General features: G+C 52.6%; 2 protein-coding genes across 2 annotated transcripts; both read right to left on the bottom strand.

Moving 5' to 3' along the window:
• Nucleotides 1-247: 247 nt before the first annotated feature.
• Nucleotides 248-10,183, bottom strand: DTD1 (D-aminoacyl-tRNA deacylase 1). The gene is made up of 6 exons (XM_068153659.1): nucleotides 10,103-10,183; nucleotides 5,623-5,713; nucleotides 4,676-4,911; nucleotides 3,300-3,397; nucleotides 1,911-2,077; nucleotides 248-917 (listed from the first exon to the last, which is right to left on the bottom strand). Exons 1-5 carry the CDS (start codon nucleotides 10,143-10,145, stop codon nucleotides 1,922-1,924), a joined length of 624 nt encoding a protein of 207 aa, XP_068009760.1. The 5' UTR covers nucleotides 10,146-10,183; the 3' UTR covers nucleotides 248-917; nucleotides 1,911-1,921.
• Nucleotides 10,184-11,091: 908 nt separating this feature from the next.
• On the bottom strand, nucleotides 11,092-13,420 carry SMIM26 (small integral membrane protein 26). Its single transcript, XM_068153745.1, has 2 exons — nucleotides 13,255-13,420; nucleotides 11,092-11,734 (listed from the first exon to the last, which is right to left on the bottom strand). The coding sequence occupies exons 1-2, from the start codon at nucleotides 13,394-13,396 to the stop codon at nucleotides 11,550-11,552; spliced, it is 327 nt and encodes a 108-aa protein (XP_068009846.1). The 5' UTR covers nucleotides 13,397-13,420; the 3' UTR covers nucleotides 11,092-11,549.
• Nucleotides 13,421-15,492: the final 2,072 nt, after the last annotated feature.

Genomic DNA, 15,492 nt, shown 5'->3' with positions numbered 1-15,492 from the left:
ATGAGGTCTCCCCTCAGCCTCTTCTTTTTCAAACCAACCAGCCCCAGCTCCTTTGGTCTCTCTTCATCAGATTTATTCTCCAGGCCCTTTCCCAGCTTCCTTGCCCTCTGCACTCACTCCAGCACCTCCCCATCTCACCTGTACTGAGGTGTTCCTCAGCTGGTGACTTTTGCAGTGTGTCACTCAGGTTGTTGCACACACTGTGGCACATCAGGGAAGGCAAGGCACAGGCACCACCACCAGGCACTCAGCTAGCATCAGATGTTTAATAAAGTCTCTTCTGCTTTTAAAAAAGTTTACAAGACAGATGTGCTCCACACAACAAAATGCCCAGGGGCTGACATTCCCTTTGAATTAACTTAACCCATGCAGAAAGACTGGACTGCCTCTCGTGGAGGTAAGGTAGCAGCTGAACACCATACCCACAGACACACCCACCCACCACGGTGCTGTGGGAACAGGCAGCACAGGACACCATCGAGGGAGCCTCGACACACACGGCTGCTTGCCTTCCACAAGGCTGCTTGCCTTCCACAAGGCTGCTTGCCTTCAGGAGTCCAGTTTTCAGACTTCAAGTGCCAGTTGGCAGGAAACCCCCTGATTGCTCTTCTTGACATGGAGCTGATGGAGCGATGGTGAACCTCCTGCTGCAGCCTGCCTACAGCCACCCTTTGTCCTGCAGCCGTGTGAAAACACCTACACAAACATTTCCCTTTCACTACTGCTACTACACATCAACAACTGAGCCTGACTGCGTGGCTTTGCTTGGTCTGAGACAGAATGAGACAGGTTCCTAATGTCTTGGTTCTGCTTCCCCATGTCCCATTCTTTTCCAAAGCTGCTGAAGAGTGGTTTCTGAGGTGAATGTCTGTTGGGTCTCTCTTCATGAATCCAGTGTAGCTTTTGTGTGAGAAACTCTGGAAGGCAAACAGACAGGAGTGTTAGAATCACTGAATGGTCTGGGTTGGAAGGGACCTTGAAGATCATCTGGTTCCAACTCCCCTGCTGTGAGCAGGGACACCTCCCACTAGACCAGGCTGATCCAGGCCCTGTCCAGCCTGGCCATCCACAACCTCCCTGGGCAACCTGTTGCAGTGTCCCACCACCCTCAATGGAAAGAGTTTCTTCCTAATCTTCAGTCTAAATCCCCTCTCTTCCAGCTTAAAGCCATTCCCTCTTGTCCTGTCAATGCACCCCAGGATGCCATTGGTCTTCCTGGCCAATTCCATTCACTCATATCCAGGTGTGTCCTGCAGGTCAAGTGCCCAAAGGGAAAAAGAAAATCCCAGTTCTCATACTGGCTTCAAGCAGCAAGTGTCTGCCAGTGCCTGGCCAAATGTTCTGGTTAGGTGGTGAAGTTCTATGAACCATCTGTTGTCAAGTCCTCCTGGGACAGACCAAACTGAGGAAGGAGGGGTAGAAACCATGACAGAAAATTCCCATTCTAGCCTGTCTCCAGCATCTGAAATGTACATTTCTGGGGCCTGTGAGTCACTTGGTATGACCAATGGTGGGGCCTGCTGCAGGGTGACCTGCCTGCTAGGTAAAGACAGAGAAACACCACTGTGAAGAACAAAAGCAGGGCTCTGAGTTAAGTCAGTGATGTGTTACAAGGCCACATTTTAGATTTCCTGAGTCAACCTGGAAACTCATAGCTGGGCCAGAGCCACAGATACACACCTCCAGCCAAGCACACAGCTGGGAAGAGGTCTGCACCCCCTTCTACATGCTGATGTGGCCAGCTGCAGAGAGAAGCAGAGCTTAGCCACCAGCAAGAGGATCAGAATTCCACCTCTCAGCACTTCTAATGCAACACTCTGCATGTGCTGCCTCAGTGAAGCACCTTGGGCTAGCCACTGCCAAGCAGGAGGACACAGCTGTGCAGAGGAGTGGAAGAAAATCAAACCTACTCTTGGAGGAGCTAAGGCTCTCTTTCTGAAGACACATCTCCTTCTGCTCCACTGCTTGCACTGGGGTCCTCCTTGTTACGGGGGGCATTTCTTTCTCTGCTTGACTCAGAGGGCACCTTGGTTCTGGTCTTCTCTTTTCTCTGCTGCTGTTTTTCAAGCTTTGTCAGCTGTTCACAAAGTAAGAGAGCAAGAAAACACTTTATGGAATGAAATCACTTCAGAAGACTCTTATCTAAAAAAAAAACAGGTAAAGGAGAGCATTTGAGCAGAGCTTGCAACTCAGGTTCACAGCACCAACACACACTGCCACAGAAGAGAAAAGACAAAATACCCACACCAGCCAAGGCTGAGATTTTCAGAACTGTGGAGAAGACAGTGAATTATCATCACACAGTAACACACAATCACAGAATGGTTCAACCCTCCCCACCATGGGCAGGGACACCTTGCCCTAGACCTTAAGGCCTTGTCCAACCTAGCCCTGAACGTCTCCAGGGTGGGGGCACCAACATCACAGGATCACAGAATTAACCAGGTTGGAAAAGACCTTTGAAATCATCAAGTCCAACCTATCACCCAGCACCATCCAATCAACTAAACCATGGCACTAAGTGCCTCATCCAGGCTTTCATAAACACTTCCAGGGACAGTGGCTCCAAGAGGAGTGTGGCCAGGTCAAGGGAGGTTCTCCTTCCCCTCTACTCTGTGCTGGTGAGGCCACATCTGGAATACTGTGTCCAGTTCTGGGCTTCCTGGTTCAAGAAGGACAGGGACTTGCTGGAGAGGGTACAGAAAAGGACTATGAAAATGATTAGGAGGCAGGAACATCTCTCTTACAAGGAGAGACTGAGAGAGTTGGGTCTTTTTAGTCTGGAAAAGGGAAGACTGAGAGGGGATCTCATCAATGCTTAGAAATCCTTAAATGTGGGTGTCAGGAGGATGGGACCAGGCTTTTGTCAGTGGTGCCCAGTGACAGGACATGAGGTAACTAGCACAAACTTGAGCAGAAGAAGTTCCATCTAAACAAAAGGAGAAACTTCTTTACTTTGAGAGTGGCAGAGCACTGGAACAGGCTGTCCAGAGAGGTGGTGGAGTCTCCATCTCTGAGTTGTTGAACTTCCTGAGTGATTTAACCCTTCTGAGGCTGCACAACATGAACAAGCTCCTCATCCCTAAGGAACTTACATTATTGCTTCATAATTTATAATACTGCTTTGTAATAGAAATGCACAGATCTGCAGGGGAGGCACAGCCCATCCATCCATCCATCCATCCATCCATCCATCCATCCATCCATCCATCTATCCATCCATCCATCCATCCATCCATCCTTCCTTCCTTCCTTCCTTCCTTCCTTCCTTTCCAGACAGACCTTCTGGCTTCAGTTACCTGTTTAGGGTCAACAGTAGCAGCTGGGGACTCCAGTTCTATTGTTACAGGACCATCATTCTGGATATGTACCTGCATGTAGGCCCCAAACTTGCCATCTGAAAAGGAGAGAAACAAGAAGTGCTGAGAGGTCTTGGAAGGATAAAACATACCAGAATATTTACCATACAGGCTACTCAAAGGACAAAAATAACCAATGCTCTAAAAGAACAGTCAGTTAACAAACTGCAGAAAGCTACTGAGGAAGAAACACTCTACCTGCACCAGTCCCTCAAAGACCTGGATGAAGGAACACCAAATTTGCTGCCCATCAGGATGCTCAGACCTGCAGCCATTAGCTCTGCTCCTCAGAGCAAAGTGAGGTGTTTCATAGTGAACTTCACAACAAGAAAGCACTGAAGCAAGACAAGGAAGGACTTCTGATGCAGCCTTCTCTTTCTCAAACATGGGTGTCCATCTGCAGGCTTAAGATACCTGTGTGAAACTAGGAGCCACGGCTCTCAGCCTGCCCCAACCAAGATTTTGTCAGACATCTCCCTGCTCCTGGGTTAATCTAGCTCCCAAGCATGAAACATCCAGCCTTGGAGGAAGCCTGGCTCCAGAGCTTGTTCTCACAGCTGCAGCCTCTCTTGTCAGAGTTATTGCTCATGTTGTACAGTCAGTAACAACACAGGAACACCTACATAGCAAAATATTCCATAGGAACACCAGGAATGGCACAGGTAGAAGACTGACCACCTCACTGGCTGCTAATGAAGACATCCTAACACCCCTTCATCTGCTGCCACGTGCAGACTGCTCCTTTGCAACACAGGGAAATCACAGAATGAAGTAATGATCAGGAAACAGTACATCAAACAAACCCCACTGGTCACAGGGTGTGAGGGGTTGGAAGAGGCCTCCAAAGATCATCGAGTCCAACCCCTCCTGCCAGAGCAGGGCCAGAGAATCCAGCACAGGTCACACAGGAACACATCCAGATGGGGCTGGAAAGGCTCCAGAGAAGAAGACTCCACAACCTCTCTGGGGAGGCTGTTCCAGTGCTCTGTGACCCTCTCAGTGAAGAAGTTCCTCTTCATGCTGACCTCCTGTGCTGCAGTTTCTGTCCATTGCCCCTTGTGCTACCCCAGTGTGCAGCTGAGCAGAGCCTGTCCCCTCCCTCTTGACCCCCAGCCCTCAGATATTTATAAACATTCATTAAATCCCCTCTCAGCCTTCTCCTCTCCAGACTAAGCAGCCCCAGGCCTCTCAGCCTCTCCTCACAGGGCAGTGCTCCAGTCCCTCAGCCATCCTGGTAGCTCTCTGTTGGACTCTCTCCAGCAGATCCCTGTCCCTTGATGGTGACAGCAAGGGCCTTACCCACTTTTTGCCCTCACCTTTAATAAGCTCTGGTTTGTAGGCCTTTCTGAGCTGCTCCAGGAAGTTGTTATAAAAACACTCAGCCTGCTCTGTGGGCATTGCCATGTGGTAGTCAGGTTTGTTTCCTTTCAGGATGCACTGGAGGGTGAATTGGCTCACACACAACACTTCATACTGTTTATCCATCACGCTTTTGGACCAGTGCTTCCCACTTTCATCTTCAAACACTCGCAAGTTCAGGATCTTCCGAACCCTGGGAGGAGGAAAAGAGAGAAAAGAGAACTCCTGTATCTTCCCAGGCAGGACCAACAAGTAGAACTTAACATCTGCCACAGGCTATGAGATTAAAGGGAAGGCAGATGCATATTCATGCCTCCACATAATAAGATATCCCCTTGTCCCTTTCTTCCTTCCTAAACTACAGCAATCCTAGAATGGTCTGGGTTGGAAGGGACCTCCAAAGGTCACCCAGTCCAACCCCCTCTGCACTCAGCAGGGACATCCTCAACTAGGTCAGGTTGCCCAGAACCCTGTTGAGACTCCCCTTGAGTATCTCCAGGGATGGAGCCTCAACCACCTTCCTGGGCAACCATCTGCAGTGCTCCACCACCCTTGTGGTAAAGAATTTGTTCCTAACATCCAGTCTAAATGTACTCTTCTCAATCTAAATGTACTCTTCTCTACTTTGAAACCATTGCCCCTGGCCCTGTCACTGCAGGCCTTTGTAAACAGTCTCTCTCCAGCCTTCTTGCAGTCCCCGTTCAGGTTCTAGGAGGTCGCTTGTCAGAGCCATAGCCAAAAGAGTCCTTAAAGAGGTACAGACGATTGTCATCACAGAATGGTTTGGGTTAGAAGGGGCCTTAAGGAGTGCTCCATTCCTTTGGCTACTGCACAGGTATTGCTGATTCAGCATCAGCAACTCCTCAGTGAAAGAGTAGAAGGCAAAAGGAAATCTGTGACTTACATGTGCTCCAGCTCTCTTTGTGTGTCCTCCAAAGAAATGCCCAGCAGCACACACAGGCCTCGCCCTATGGAACTGATCTGTTCACCACCCACTAGGCAAGAGGGGAGGGAAAAGAAAATACATTATTTGTCCTGTTTTCTGACACAGCTGAGCACTGATTTCAGCTGGCAACTGTACAACCACCAAAGAAAACATCACCCTGAACCCTTCTTCTTCACTTCAGGTTTGTTAGAGAGACCACATAGAAGTCCTCTTTCAAAAGTCTTCCCAATGCTGTAACTTCTTGATGAACATCTTAAGGTGCTTACCCCAGCATCTACAAACATTGCATAAAGATTCTCTACTATGGCTGTGCTAAGCAGGGAGGTGGCAGGACTCTAGCCAATGGAATAGGTTGCCCAGGGAGGTGGTGGAGTCACCATCCTTGGAGGTGTTCAAGGAATGTGTGGACATGGCACTTGGGGATGTGGTGGTCTTAAGCTGACTGCTGGACTTCTAAGGTCTTGGGGACGTGGTGGTCTTAAGCTGACTGCTGGACTTCAGGACCTTAGAAGTCTTTTCCAACCCAAACAATTCCATGGTTCTGATACCATGAAGTGTACTCTGTTTCTCTACTCCAACACTCCCTACACACTTTGCACCAGCTGTGAAAAGGTGATTTCTACTTGGTGTAGGCACAGAATCACAGACTGGTAGGGGTTGGAAAGCACCTCTGAAGATCATCGAGTCCAACCCTCCTGCTAGAGCAGAAGCAACCAAAGGCACACAGGGGCACATCCAGGTGGGTTTGGAATCCCTTCAGAGATGGAGACTCCACAACTTCTGTGGGCAACCTGTTCCAGTGCTCTGCCACCCTCCAAGGGAAGAAGTTTCTCATTATATGAAACCTCCTGTGTTCCAGTTTGTGTCCACTGCCCCTTGTCCTGTCACTGGACACCACTGAAAAGCTTCTGGCCCCTTCCTGCTGACCTCCATCCTGTAGAGATTGATGAGCATTCATGAACTCCCCCCTTTAGTCTCCCCTTCTCCAGGCCAAACAGCCCCAGCTCTCTCAGCCTCTCCTCATAAGGTAGATGTTTCATTCCTGTTTCATTCCCCTCAGCATTTTAGTGGCTCTCCACTGGACTCTCTGCAGTAGTTTCTTGTCCTTCTTGAACTAGGGAGCCAGGAACTAGATACAATAATCCAGACAAAGCCTCCCCAGGGCAGAGCTGAGGGGGAGGAGAACCTCCCTCCGCCTGCTGCCCACACTCTTCTTAATGCCATTGGCATTCTTGTCCTTGATAGCACAGGGCTGGCTCATGGTCAGAATCACAGGATCACAGAATTAATCAGGTTGGAAAAGACCTCAGAGATCATCAAGTCCAACCTCTCACCCAACACCATCTAATCAACTGAACCATGGCACCAAGTGCCTCATCCAGTCTTATTTTAAACACTTCCAGGGACAGTGACTCCACCACCTCCCTGGGCAGCACATTCCAATGGCCAAGCTCTCTTTCTGGGAAGAGTTTCTTCCCAACATCCAGCCTAAACTGCAAAACTGTTTTACAATCATAGAATTGTTGGGGTTGGAGGGGACCTCAAGGATAATCCAGTTCCAATCCCCCTGCCATGGGCAGGGACACCTCACACTAGATCAGGTTGCCCAGAACCACATCCAGGCTGGCTGCAAAAACCTCCAGGCATGAGGCTTCCACCACCTTCCTGGGCAGCCTGTGCCAGGCTCTCACCACCCTCATGGGGAAGAATTTCTTCCTAACATCCAATCTGAATCTACTCACTTCTAGGTTTTTTCTGTTCCCCCTAGTCCTATCACTCCCTGTCACCTTAAAAGTCCCTCATCAAACCTCCTCTTTCCCCTCAAACCCAGAGCACCTGGGCTCTATTGGAGTCTCCTCCCACCCCAGGTGTGGCCACTTGGTGCTCCCCACCCAGTCTCCTTTTTAATCCCCGCCAGGAGAGGCAGAAGCCCCAAGCTGAGCCCTTCGGGGCTGGAGGATCCTCCTCGTCACCGGTGAGTGCCCCTGGGGTGCACTGGGTGATGGTGGTGGTGACTACAAAGGCCGGGGGGCCTGGTGGCCCCCCGGCTAGCTAGGAAGACTACTCCAACATTGCTTACTCCAGTATCATCCACGGGTGCTGGCTGAGCCTCCTTACAGGGGCTGAGCTCCTCTGTGTGGTATCTTGGCTGATGAGGATCTTGCCCCTGGCTCTGGGATGGGTGCAGAAAGGGTGGTGGTGGAGCAGGAGCTGTTTAGTCATAGGAGATGATGCTAATTACACTAGTTTTACCTGGAGGCCCTTTGAGTCTGCTCTCACCATTCAGTAAACCTCTGCTTTTGTGCCTCATTTCCAGACCATTTCTTCCCCCTCACTGCTTCCTTTCAGGAATAAGGAAGGAAAGGAGTTAAAAAAAAGCAATAAAGCATATCTGGAAAAGATATTCACTTATCAAGCAACTCTGAACAGGAAGCCCTCAGGAAGAAGGGCAGGTTGGAAAGTGAGAATCATAAAACAAATTTCATAGAGAACAGACAGGACAAGACTGCATCTTCTCCACTGTGGTTATGTTTCATGGTGCTAAGTGCAGAGGAAAAAAAGTTCAAGATGGCTTGGAAATCTCAGTCACAATTCTCTGCAGAAGAGTCACTGAGAAAGGGACACTGTGAGATGTGAACAGCCATCCTTCATACAGAATTAACCAGGTGGGAAAAGACCTCTGAAATTGAGTCCAACCTATCAACTAAACCATGGCAACAAGTGTGGGGTGTCCTTGCCCATGGCAGGGGGGTTAGAACTAGATGACCCTTGTGGTCCCTTCCAACCCTGACTGATACTATGATACACCCCATCCAGTCTCCTCTTAAACGCCTCCAGGGATGGTGACTCCACCACCTCCCTGGGCAGCACATTCCCATGGCTGAGCTCTCTTTCTTGAAGAATTTCTTCCTAACATCCAGCCTAAACCTCCCCAGGTGCAGCTTGAGACTGTGTCTTCTTGTTCTGGTGCTGGCTGCCCAGGAGTAGAGACCAACCCCCACCTGGCTACAACCTCTTTTCAGGTAGTTGTAAACTGCAGTAAGGTCTCCCCTGAGCCTCCTCTTCTCCAGCTTAAGCAGCCTCAGCTCCCTCAGCCTCTCCTCCCAGGGCTGTGCTCCAGACCCCTCCCCAGCCCAGGTCAGCCTGACCTCATGGAGTCTTTGAAACAAAACTTTGAATAACCTGCAAACTGGGAACAAAACCCTCTTCTTGTTTTGCCAAATACTGCCAAGAAAACACAAACCATTGCAGGTTCATGGTGTTGTCCTAAGAAGTCTTTAATCAACAACTGTTTTAATCTAATTTCATTCAGTTATCTTAATTTAACTTCTCTTCATGTGGTTGAGCCTGAGATGAGCTCTCTGGCTCAGAAACTTCTCCTCCTGCTAAACACAGCACTATGGCCCTCACAGAGGGACACCTCAAACTCTAACAGCCAGAAACAATAGGTTAGATTCACATAATCATCAAGGTTGGAAAAGACCTCCAAGATCACCAAGTCCAATCATTATCCTAGCCAGAAATGTGCCAATAACTCAGCCACAATCCCAGTGCTGATGGGGTCTGGCCACTCTTGTCCCCTGTGCACAAAAGCTGTGCTCCCCCCTGAAGCACAGACGTGCTCTTCCTATGCAAGCCACGCAGGAGGCAACGGGGATTGCTCCAGATACAACCCCATAAACGCTCCAGGCTTGGGGCAGAGTGGCTGGAAACTGCCCAGCAGAGGCGGCCACAATTAGGTCTCCTCAGAGCCTTCTCTTCTCCAGACTGAACGGCTCCAACTCTCTCAGTCTGTCTCCACTGGATGAGGCAACTCCTGTGCTAGAGACAGCACTTTCAAACCCCCGGAGATGAAGCCGGGGCAGCACTGCCCCCATGGACAGACACCGCAAGCACAGATGTGTGACAGGCAGGCCGTGCAAGGAGGCGAGTCTGACTGCAGTGCCAAGGCACACAGGCCGCAGGGCCGTGCCCGCGCTTCCAAGGCACACATGCAAAGCGGGGCTGTAAGCAGTCAGCCCTGCCGACCCGAGCGGGCCGGCGGCTGCAGTGCTGGCGTGCCCACGCGAGGAGGCAACTGGACAGCGGCAGGGCCAGCGGCACCGCGTGCAGTGCGTGCAGCAGGCAGCTCCGGTTAGAGACAGCAGACGTGCCAGGGGGGTGCGCAAGGCAAGGCAAGGCAGGTGAGGGGGCCAGCGCTGCAGGACAACAGCGGAACCAAGCCAGCCGGCACACCCCTAACCCACACGGGGGAACGACCAGCCGGCGCGGGGGGAGCCCCACTGCCCGCACACGGACACACAAGGAGGGGTCCCTGCAGGCCGCGGCGGAGGCGAGGAGGCCCGGCCCAAGGAATGCAGGGGCGGGCAGCACGTGGCGGGCCCCCCCGCCTCCTCCTTTCCCCCAGCCCCCCCCCTCCTGGTGGCGGCGCACCGACCTGTGACACTGGCCTGTGCCACCCGTTGCACGACGGCCTTCATGGTGCCGGGGGCCGCGCAGCGCAGGCCTGCCGCCGGAAGCAGGCGTTGCTGGGCAACGGCGCTGCCGCTCCCCCCGGGCCGCGCCGCTCGCAGAGCCGCCTAGCGGCCGGGAGGGGCAATAGCCACAGGCGCGGAGCGCGGGCGGCACAGCCTGTACGGTATGGAGCCGACGGCGCTGCGGGGTTGGGGCAAAGCCGCCCGGCTGTGGCACCTGCTGTGGGAATGGCTGCAGGGGCGCGGAGCGGGGGACGCGCACAGAAACTAGTGGCTAGGAGCAACCTCCTGGAGAAGGAGGTGCTGGCTGCAGGGACCAGAGCTCATAAAGCAAGCTGCATCTGTAGGTACAAGAGTGCCTGTAGAAGCTGAGCTGTGTGGACAGAGGGGCTGGAGAAAGCTTTCTGTGTGTGAAGGTGGCATCTGCAAGGACTGTGAGGAGACCTTACAGAAACCAGGGCTGGGAGAGAGTCCTGTAAAAGGCTCCAGTGAGAGCGGGCAGCCCCTACAGAAGTAGGGAGATGCCTGCAGGGACAGGTGGGAAGCCCCTACAAAAACATCTGTTTGTGCAGGATCTCAGGCCAGCTTCCCCTGACAAGAGAGCAAGTCAAAATGGACCGAGGGAAGCTCCCTGTAGAAAGTAGGGGCTGAGGGCAGTCTTCCAGAAGTGGAAGTGGTGGCTGTGAGGTGCCCTTATTAGCCATGAAGGTCATCAGTGAGAGAACCTGGAGGAAACACCTGCAGAAAACCCAGAACACTTTACTGTGACAGGAGGCAGTGCCCACAAGAACTAGGGAAAACCCTACAGAATAAAGGTTAGTTGTAGCCCCTGCAGCCTGAAGGCAGTAATGCACAAGAGAAGGTAGCATAGGTGAAAGGTTCAGGGAAACCCCTATACCCACAAGGGCCTGGTGAAGGGCATGCAGCAGAAGACTTAGTTTTCAGCTTGCAATTCATCTCTTGCAAACTTTTATTTGAAGGACAATCAGCAACTCTCATACCCCCAAAAAAGATTAAACCATGTCCCTTCCTGGCTTCTAATCATTTGAAGTCTGTTTCAGAGCTGGCCAGTTGAGAAGCCATTCTGGGTACATCCTGGCTCACACCAGCTGGAAAATCATCTTCCTCCCAAGCCACCCCAGGCACCATGGTCAGCCTGTTGGACACAGGCAGCAGACAGAGCCATCAGCACCTCACGACACAGCGACCTGGGGCTCTGAACACACGTGCAATGAACAGCAGTGACCTCAGCAGGGGAGGTTTGGAAGTTCTGCAAAGTCCAGTCAGAGATGAAGCTGTTGTCTCAGCAATGCAAAGAGCTTTCCACCAGTGGTCTGGTGCCAGGTGCCAGGATCACCTTCTTGGAGCAGCCATCTCCATCCAGCACAAAATCCCAAGCTTCTGCACCACTCAGTTTTCAGAAGGAGGCTCCTCAGGAGGATCAAAGAACGACTTCACACGCCTGAGCAGCCGAGTGATAGGAGGCTGAGTTTCTCTGTATGTTACTATAGTTGTCACCTTTAATCCTAAGGGTATTTCTGTCACCCTCACTTCCCTGCGGGGTCCTTGCTCTGCTTCAGGATCACTTTTGCTCTCTAAGGAACAAAAAGGGTAAAGAGCAGGGTGAGAAAACAGCAAGGAGCATGTTTCAGCTATTCATCATGGCAAAACAACAGCCAGAGGCATTTGGACTTCTTTCTGGTTTTCCTTACATTCTGAGAAACTCACAGCATCACAGGACCTGAGAGTTGGAAGGGACCTCCAGGGACCATCCAGTCCAACCCCCCTGCCAGAGCAGGGTCACCTAGGCTAGTCTGCACAGGAGTGCATCCAGGTGGGTTTGGAAAGTCTCTGGAGAAAGGGACTCCACAACCTCTCTGGGCAGCCTGTTCAGTGCTCTGTCACCCTCACTGTAAAGTTTCTCCTCATGTTGAGGTGCAATCTTCTATGTTCAACTTGTTTCTTGCCTTATTACTGTGCCCCACCAAAAAGAGCTTGGCCCCCTCCACTTGACACCCACCCCTCAGATATTGATAGGCATTGATCAGATCCCCTCTCAGTCTTCTCTTCTCCAGACTAAACAGCCCCAGGGCTCTCAGTCTCTCTTCACAGGGGAGATGCTGAAGTGCCCTGATCATCCTTGTGGCTCTCTGTTGGATTCTCTCCAGCAGTTCTGTGCCTTTCATGACATTTCAGTTGGAAGGGAGATAGAACAATCCCCTAGTCCAACTGTCTGACCAAAAGTTCAAGCATGTTATGGAGGGCTGTAGTGAGCAGGGACACTTCCAATTAGATCAGGATGCTCAGGGCCACACTGAGTCTCATCTAGATGAATCATAGAATGGACTGGGTTGGAAGGGGCCTCCAAAGGTCATCTACTGCAACCTCCTGCAGTCAGCAGGGGCATCCTCAACTAGATCAGGCTGCCCAGAGCCCTGTCGAGCCTCACCTTGCATATCTCCAGGGACAGGGCCTCAACCACCTCCCTGCACAACCTGTTCCTGTATTTTACCACTCTCATTGTAAAGAACTTCCTTCCTTATGTGCATCCTAAATCTATTCTGCTTCAGTTGCCCTTTGTCCCATCACTCCATGCCTTTCTAAACAGTCCCTCCCCAGCCCTCCTGTGGGTCCCCTTCAGATAATGCAATGCAGCTGTGAGGTCCCTCCAGAGCCTTCCTTTCTCCAGGCTGAACAGCTAAAATCATTTCACCCTCTCTTCACAGCAGAGGTGTTCCGGCCCTCTGGTCATCCTTGCGGCCCTTGTTCATCTCTCTCACGTGCTGAGGGCACAGCACTCCAGGTGAAGTCTCACCAGGGGGCTGTGGTGTCAGAATCACCTCTCGGCCTGCTGGCCACACTGGTTTTGATGCAAGTGTGTATTGTTGGCTCACGCAGAGCTTCTCGTCCACCGCTCTAGGATCTTAAAAGCTCTTCTCTAACCGTAACGACCCTGTGAGTGCGGCTCTGAGCCTCAGCCCGCGGCCCAGCGCTCTCGCCCACCCAGGCCCCGCCCACTCTCGGCCCCGCCCTCACCACGTCACCCACGGCGCCCGCAGCTGTGCCGCGCCGAGGTGACCGTGGGCGCCGCCCCTGCGGCCGCGCTGAGCCGTACCGGAGCCGCCTTCGGAGTCGCCGCCGCCGTCGCCCTCGGAGTCGCTGTACTTGGAGTTGCAGTACATCAGGGCGCCCAGCGTCGTCCATCCGCCCAGCGAGTACAGCAGCGCGGCCCGCGCGTTCCACAGCGCCGCCCGCATCGCCTCCCAGCCACGCCTCCCAGCAACGCCCGCGCTCATTGGCCGCGCCCCGCTGCCAATCGGGCAGCACGCAGTGGGTCGCGTGCGTGCGTGCGGGGCGGCAGCCGCAGGAGGGTTCGGAGTACAGCCAAGAGCTCAGAGCGCGGCGCTCACCCAGCGCCAGCTGAGCAGCTGAGCCATGGCACCCAGCGCCCCCTCCAGGGACAGGGACTCCACCACCTCCCCGGGCAGCACATTCCAGTGGACAATCTCTCTCTATGAAGAATTCCTTCCTAACCTCCAGCCTAAACCTCCCCTGGCACAGCTTGAGACTGTGTCCTCTTGTTCTGGTGCTGGCTGCCTGGGAGAAGAGACCAACCCCCACCTGGCTACAACCTCCCTTCAGGTACCTGGAGGTGGCAATTAGGTCTGCTCTGAGCCTCCTCCAGGCTAAACAACCCCAGCTCCTTCTGCCTCTCCTCACAGGGCTGTGCTCCAGCCCCCTCCCCAGCTTTGTTGCCCTTCTCTGGACATTCTAGCAACTCAACATCTTTCTTAAATTGAGGACCCCAGAACTGAACACAGGAGTCAAGGTGTGGCCTAACCAGTGCTGAGTACAGGGCAGAATGACCTCCCTGCTCCTGCTGGCCACACTATTCCTGATACAGGCCAGAATGCCCTTGGCCTTCTTAGTCACCTGGGCACACTGCTGGCTCATGTTCAGCCTACTGTCAACCACTACCCCCAGGACCCTTTCTGCCTGGCTGCTCTCCAGCCACTCTGACCCCAGCCTGTAGCACTGTGTGGGATTTTCATGGCTAGCAACATGGGGTAGCAGCAGGAGAGCCCCAGAGCCACTTCCCAGCTGGCACTGCCATGTGCCCTCTTGGCCAAGAATGCCAATGGCAGTCTGGGCTGCATTAAGAAGACTGTGGCCAGCAGGTCAAGAGAGGTTCTCCTTCCCCTCTACTCTGCCCTGGGCAGGCCAGACCTGGAGTATTGTGTCCAGTTCTGGGCTCCTCAGTTCCATAGATGGAACTAGTGGAAAGACTCCAAGAGAGTCACCAAGATGCCAAGGGGCCTGAAACATCTACCTTACTGAGGAGAGACTGAGACAGCTGGGGCTGGTGAGCCTGGAGGAGACTAAGGGGCAATCACATTCATGCTGGTCAGTATCTACAGGGCAAGTGCTAAGGATGGTTTCCAACAACAGGACAAACAGCAGCGGACATGAACTGGAAGACAGAAGGCTCCATGTAAACATCAGGAATAAAAACCTTTCCTTTGAGTGTGGCAGAGCCCTGGGCCAGGCTGCCCTGGAGGCACCCCAAAGCCAGCTGGGCATGTTCCTGTGTGACTGACTCTGGGTGAACCTGCTCTAGCAGGTGGGGTTGGACTAGATGCTCTTCAGAGGTCTATTCCAACCCCCACCCTTGAGTGAGGGAATGGAGGAGCTTAAGTTCAGTCCCTGTCCCACAGTGACAGAGGCAACACTTCAGCACGGTGCAGGTGTTTCTTAAAGTGCAAGTTCTGTGTCTTGCCCCCTCCCTCTCTCAGCAGATTCTCCACTGCTTAAAATACCTATTCTGCACTCCAGCAGCTCCTCCAAAGTTATGTTAACAACATGCTACATGTGTTCCAGTGTCACACTTCAAAGATCAGAAAGGTCTTTAAGATCATCATGTCCAAGCATGGTCCAACTCTTATCAAGGCTGGTGCTAAACCCTGTCCCTGAACACATCTCTGCAGCCTTTGAACAGCTCCAGAAGTGGTGCCTTCACCACCTCCCTGGGCAGCCTGTTCCAATGCCTGATCACTCTTCCAGTCAAGCAATTTTTCCTAATCTCTGACCTAAACTTCCCCTGCGGCCATTCCCTCTCATCCTCTCACTTGTTACTAGGGAGAAGAAATCAGCACCCACTTGGCTTAAAACTCCTTTCATGTAGAGAGTGAGGAGGTCTCCCCTCAGCCTCTTTTCCAGACTAAACAACCCCAGTTCCCACAGCTGCTCCCCACCAGACCTGCTCTCCAGACCATCACCAGCTTTGTTACCCTTCTTTGAACACACTCCAGCACCTCCATGTTCTTCTTGGAGTGAGGGCCCCCAAGACAGAACC

Source organism: Melanerpes formicivorus, unplaced genomic scaffold (genome assembly GCF_026170545.1).
Source record: "Melanerpes formicivorus ecotype bairdi unplaced genomic scaffold, bMelFor1.0.p_v2 SCAF_26, whole genome shotgun sequence".
In the NCBI taxonomy this organism is placed as follows: domain Eukaryota; kingdom Metazoa; phylum Chordata; class Aves; order Piciformes; family Picidae; genus Melanerpes; species Melanerpes formicivorus.
Note: the sequence above shows the minus strand (reverse complement) of the source record. Positions and strands in the feature narration are given on the sequence as shown.

What these genes read in the sequence shown, in the direction of transcription:
- DTD1 (XM_068153659.1), bottom strand. Translation starts at nt 10,145, where the DNA reads ATGAAGGCCGTCGTGCAACGGGTGGCACAGGCCAGTGTCACAG. An exon ending in CAAAGAGAGCTGGAGCACAT is followed by an intron (nt 4,912 to 5,622) that starts GTAAGTCACAGA and finishes TCCTCCTCCCAG; the next exon opens with GGTTCGGAAGATCCTGAACT. An exon ending in CTACTGTTGACCCTAAACAG is followed by an intron (nt 2,078 to 3,299) that starts GTAACTGAAGCC and finishes CTTTGTGAACAG; the next exon opens with CTGACAAAGCTTGAAAAACA.
- SMIM26 (XM_068153745.1), bottom strand. Translation starts at nt 13,396, where the DNA reads ATGCGGGCGGCGCTGTGGAACGCGCGGGCCGCGCTGCTGTACTCGCTG. An exon ending in CGACTCCGAAGGCGGCTCCG is followed by an intron (nt 11,735 to 13,254) that starts GTACGGCTCAGC and finishes TTTGTTCCTTAG; the next exon opens with AGAGCAAAAGTGATCCTGAA.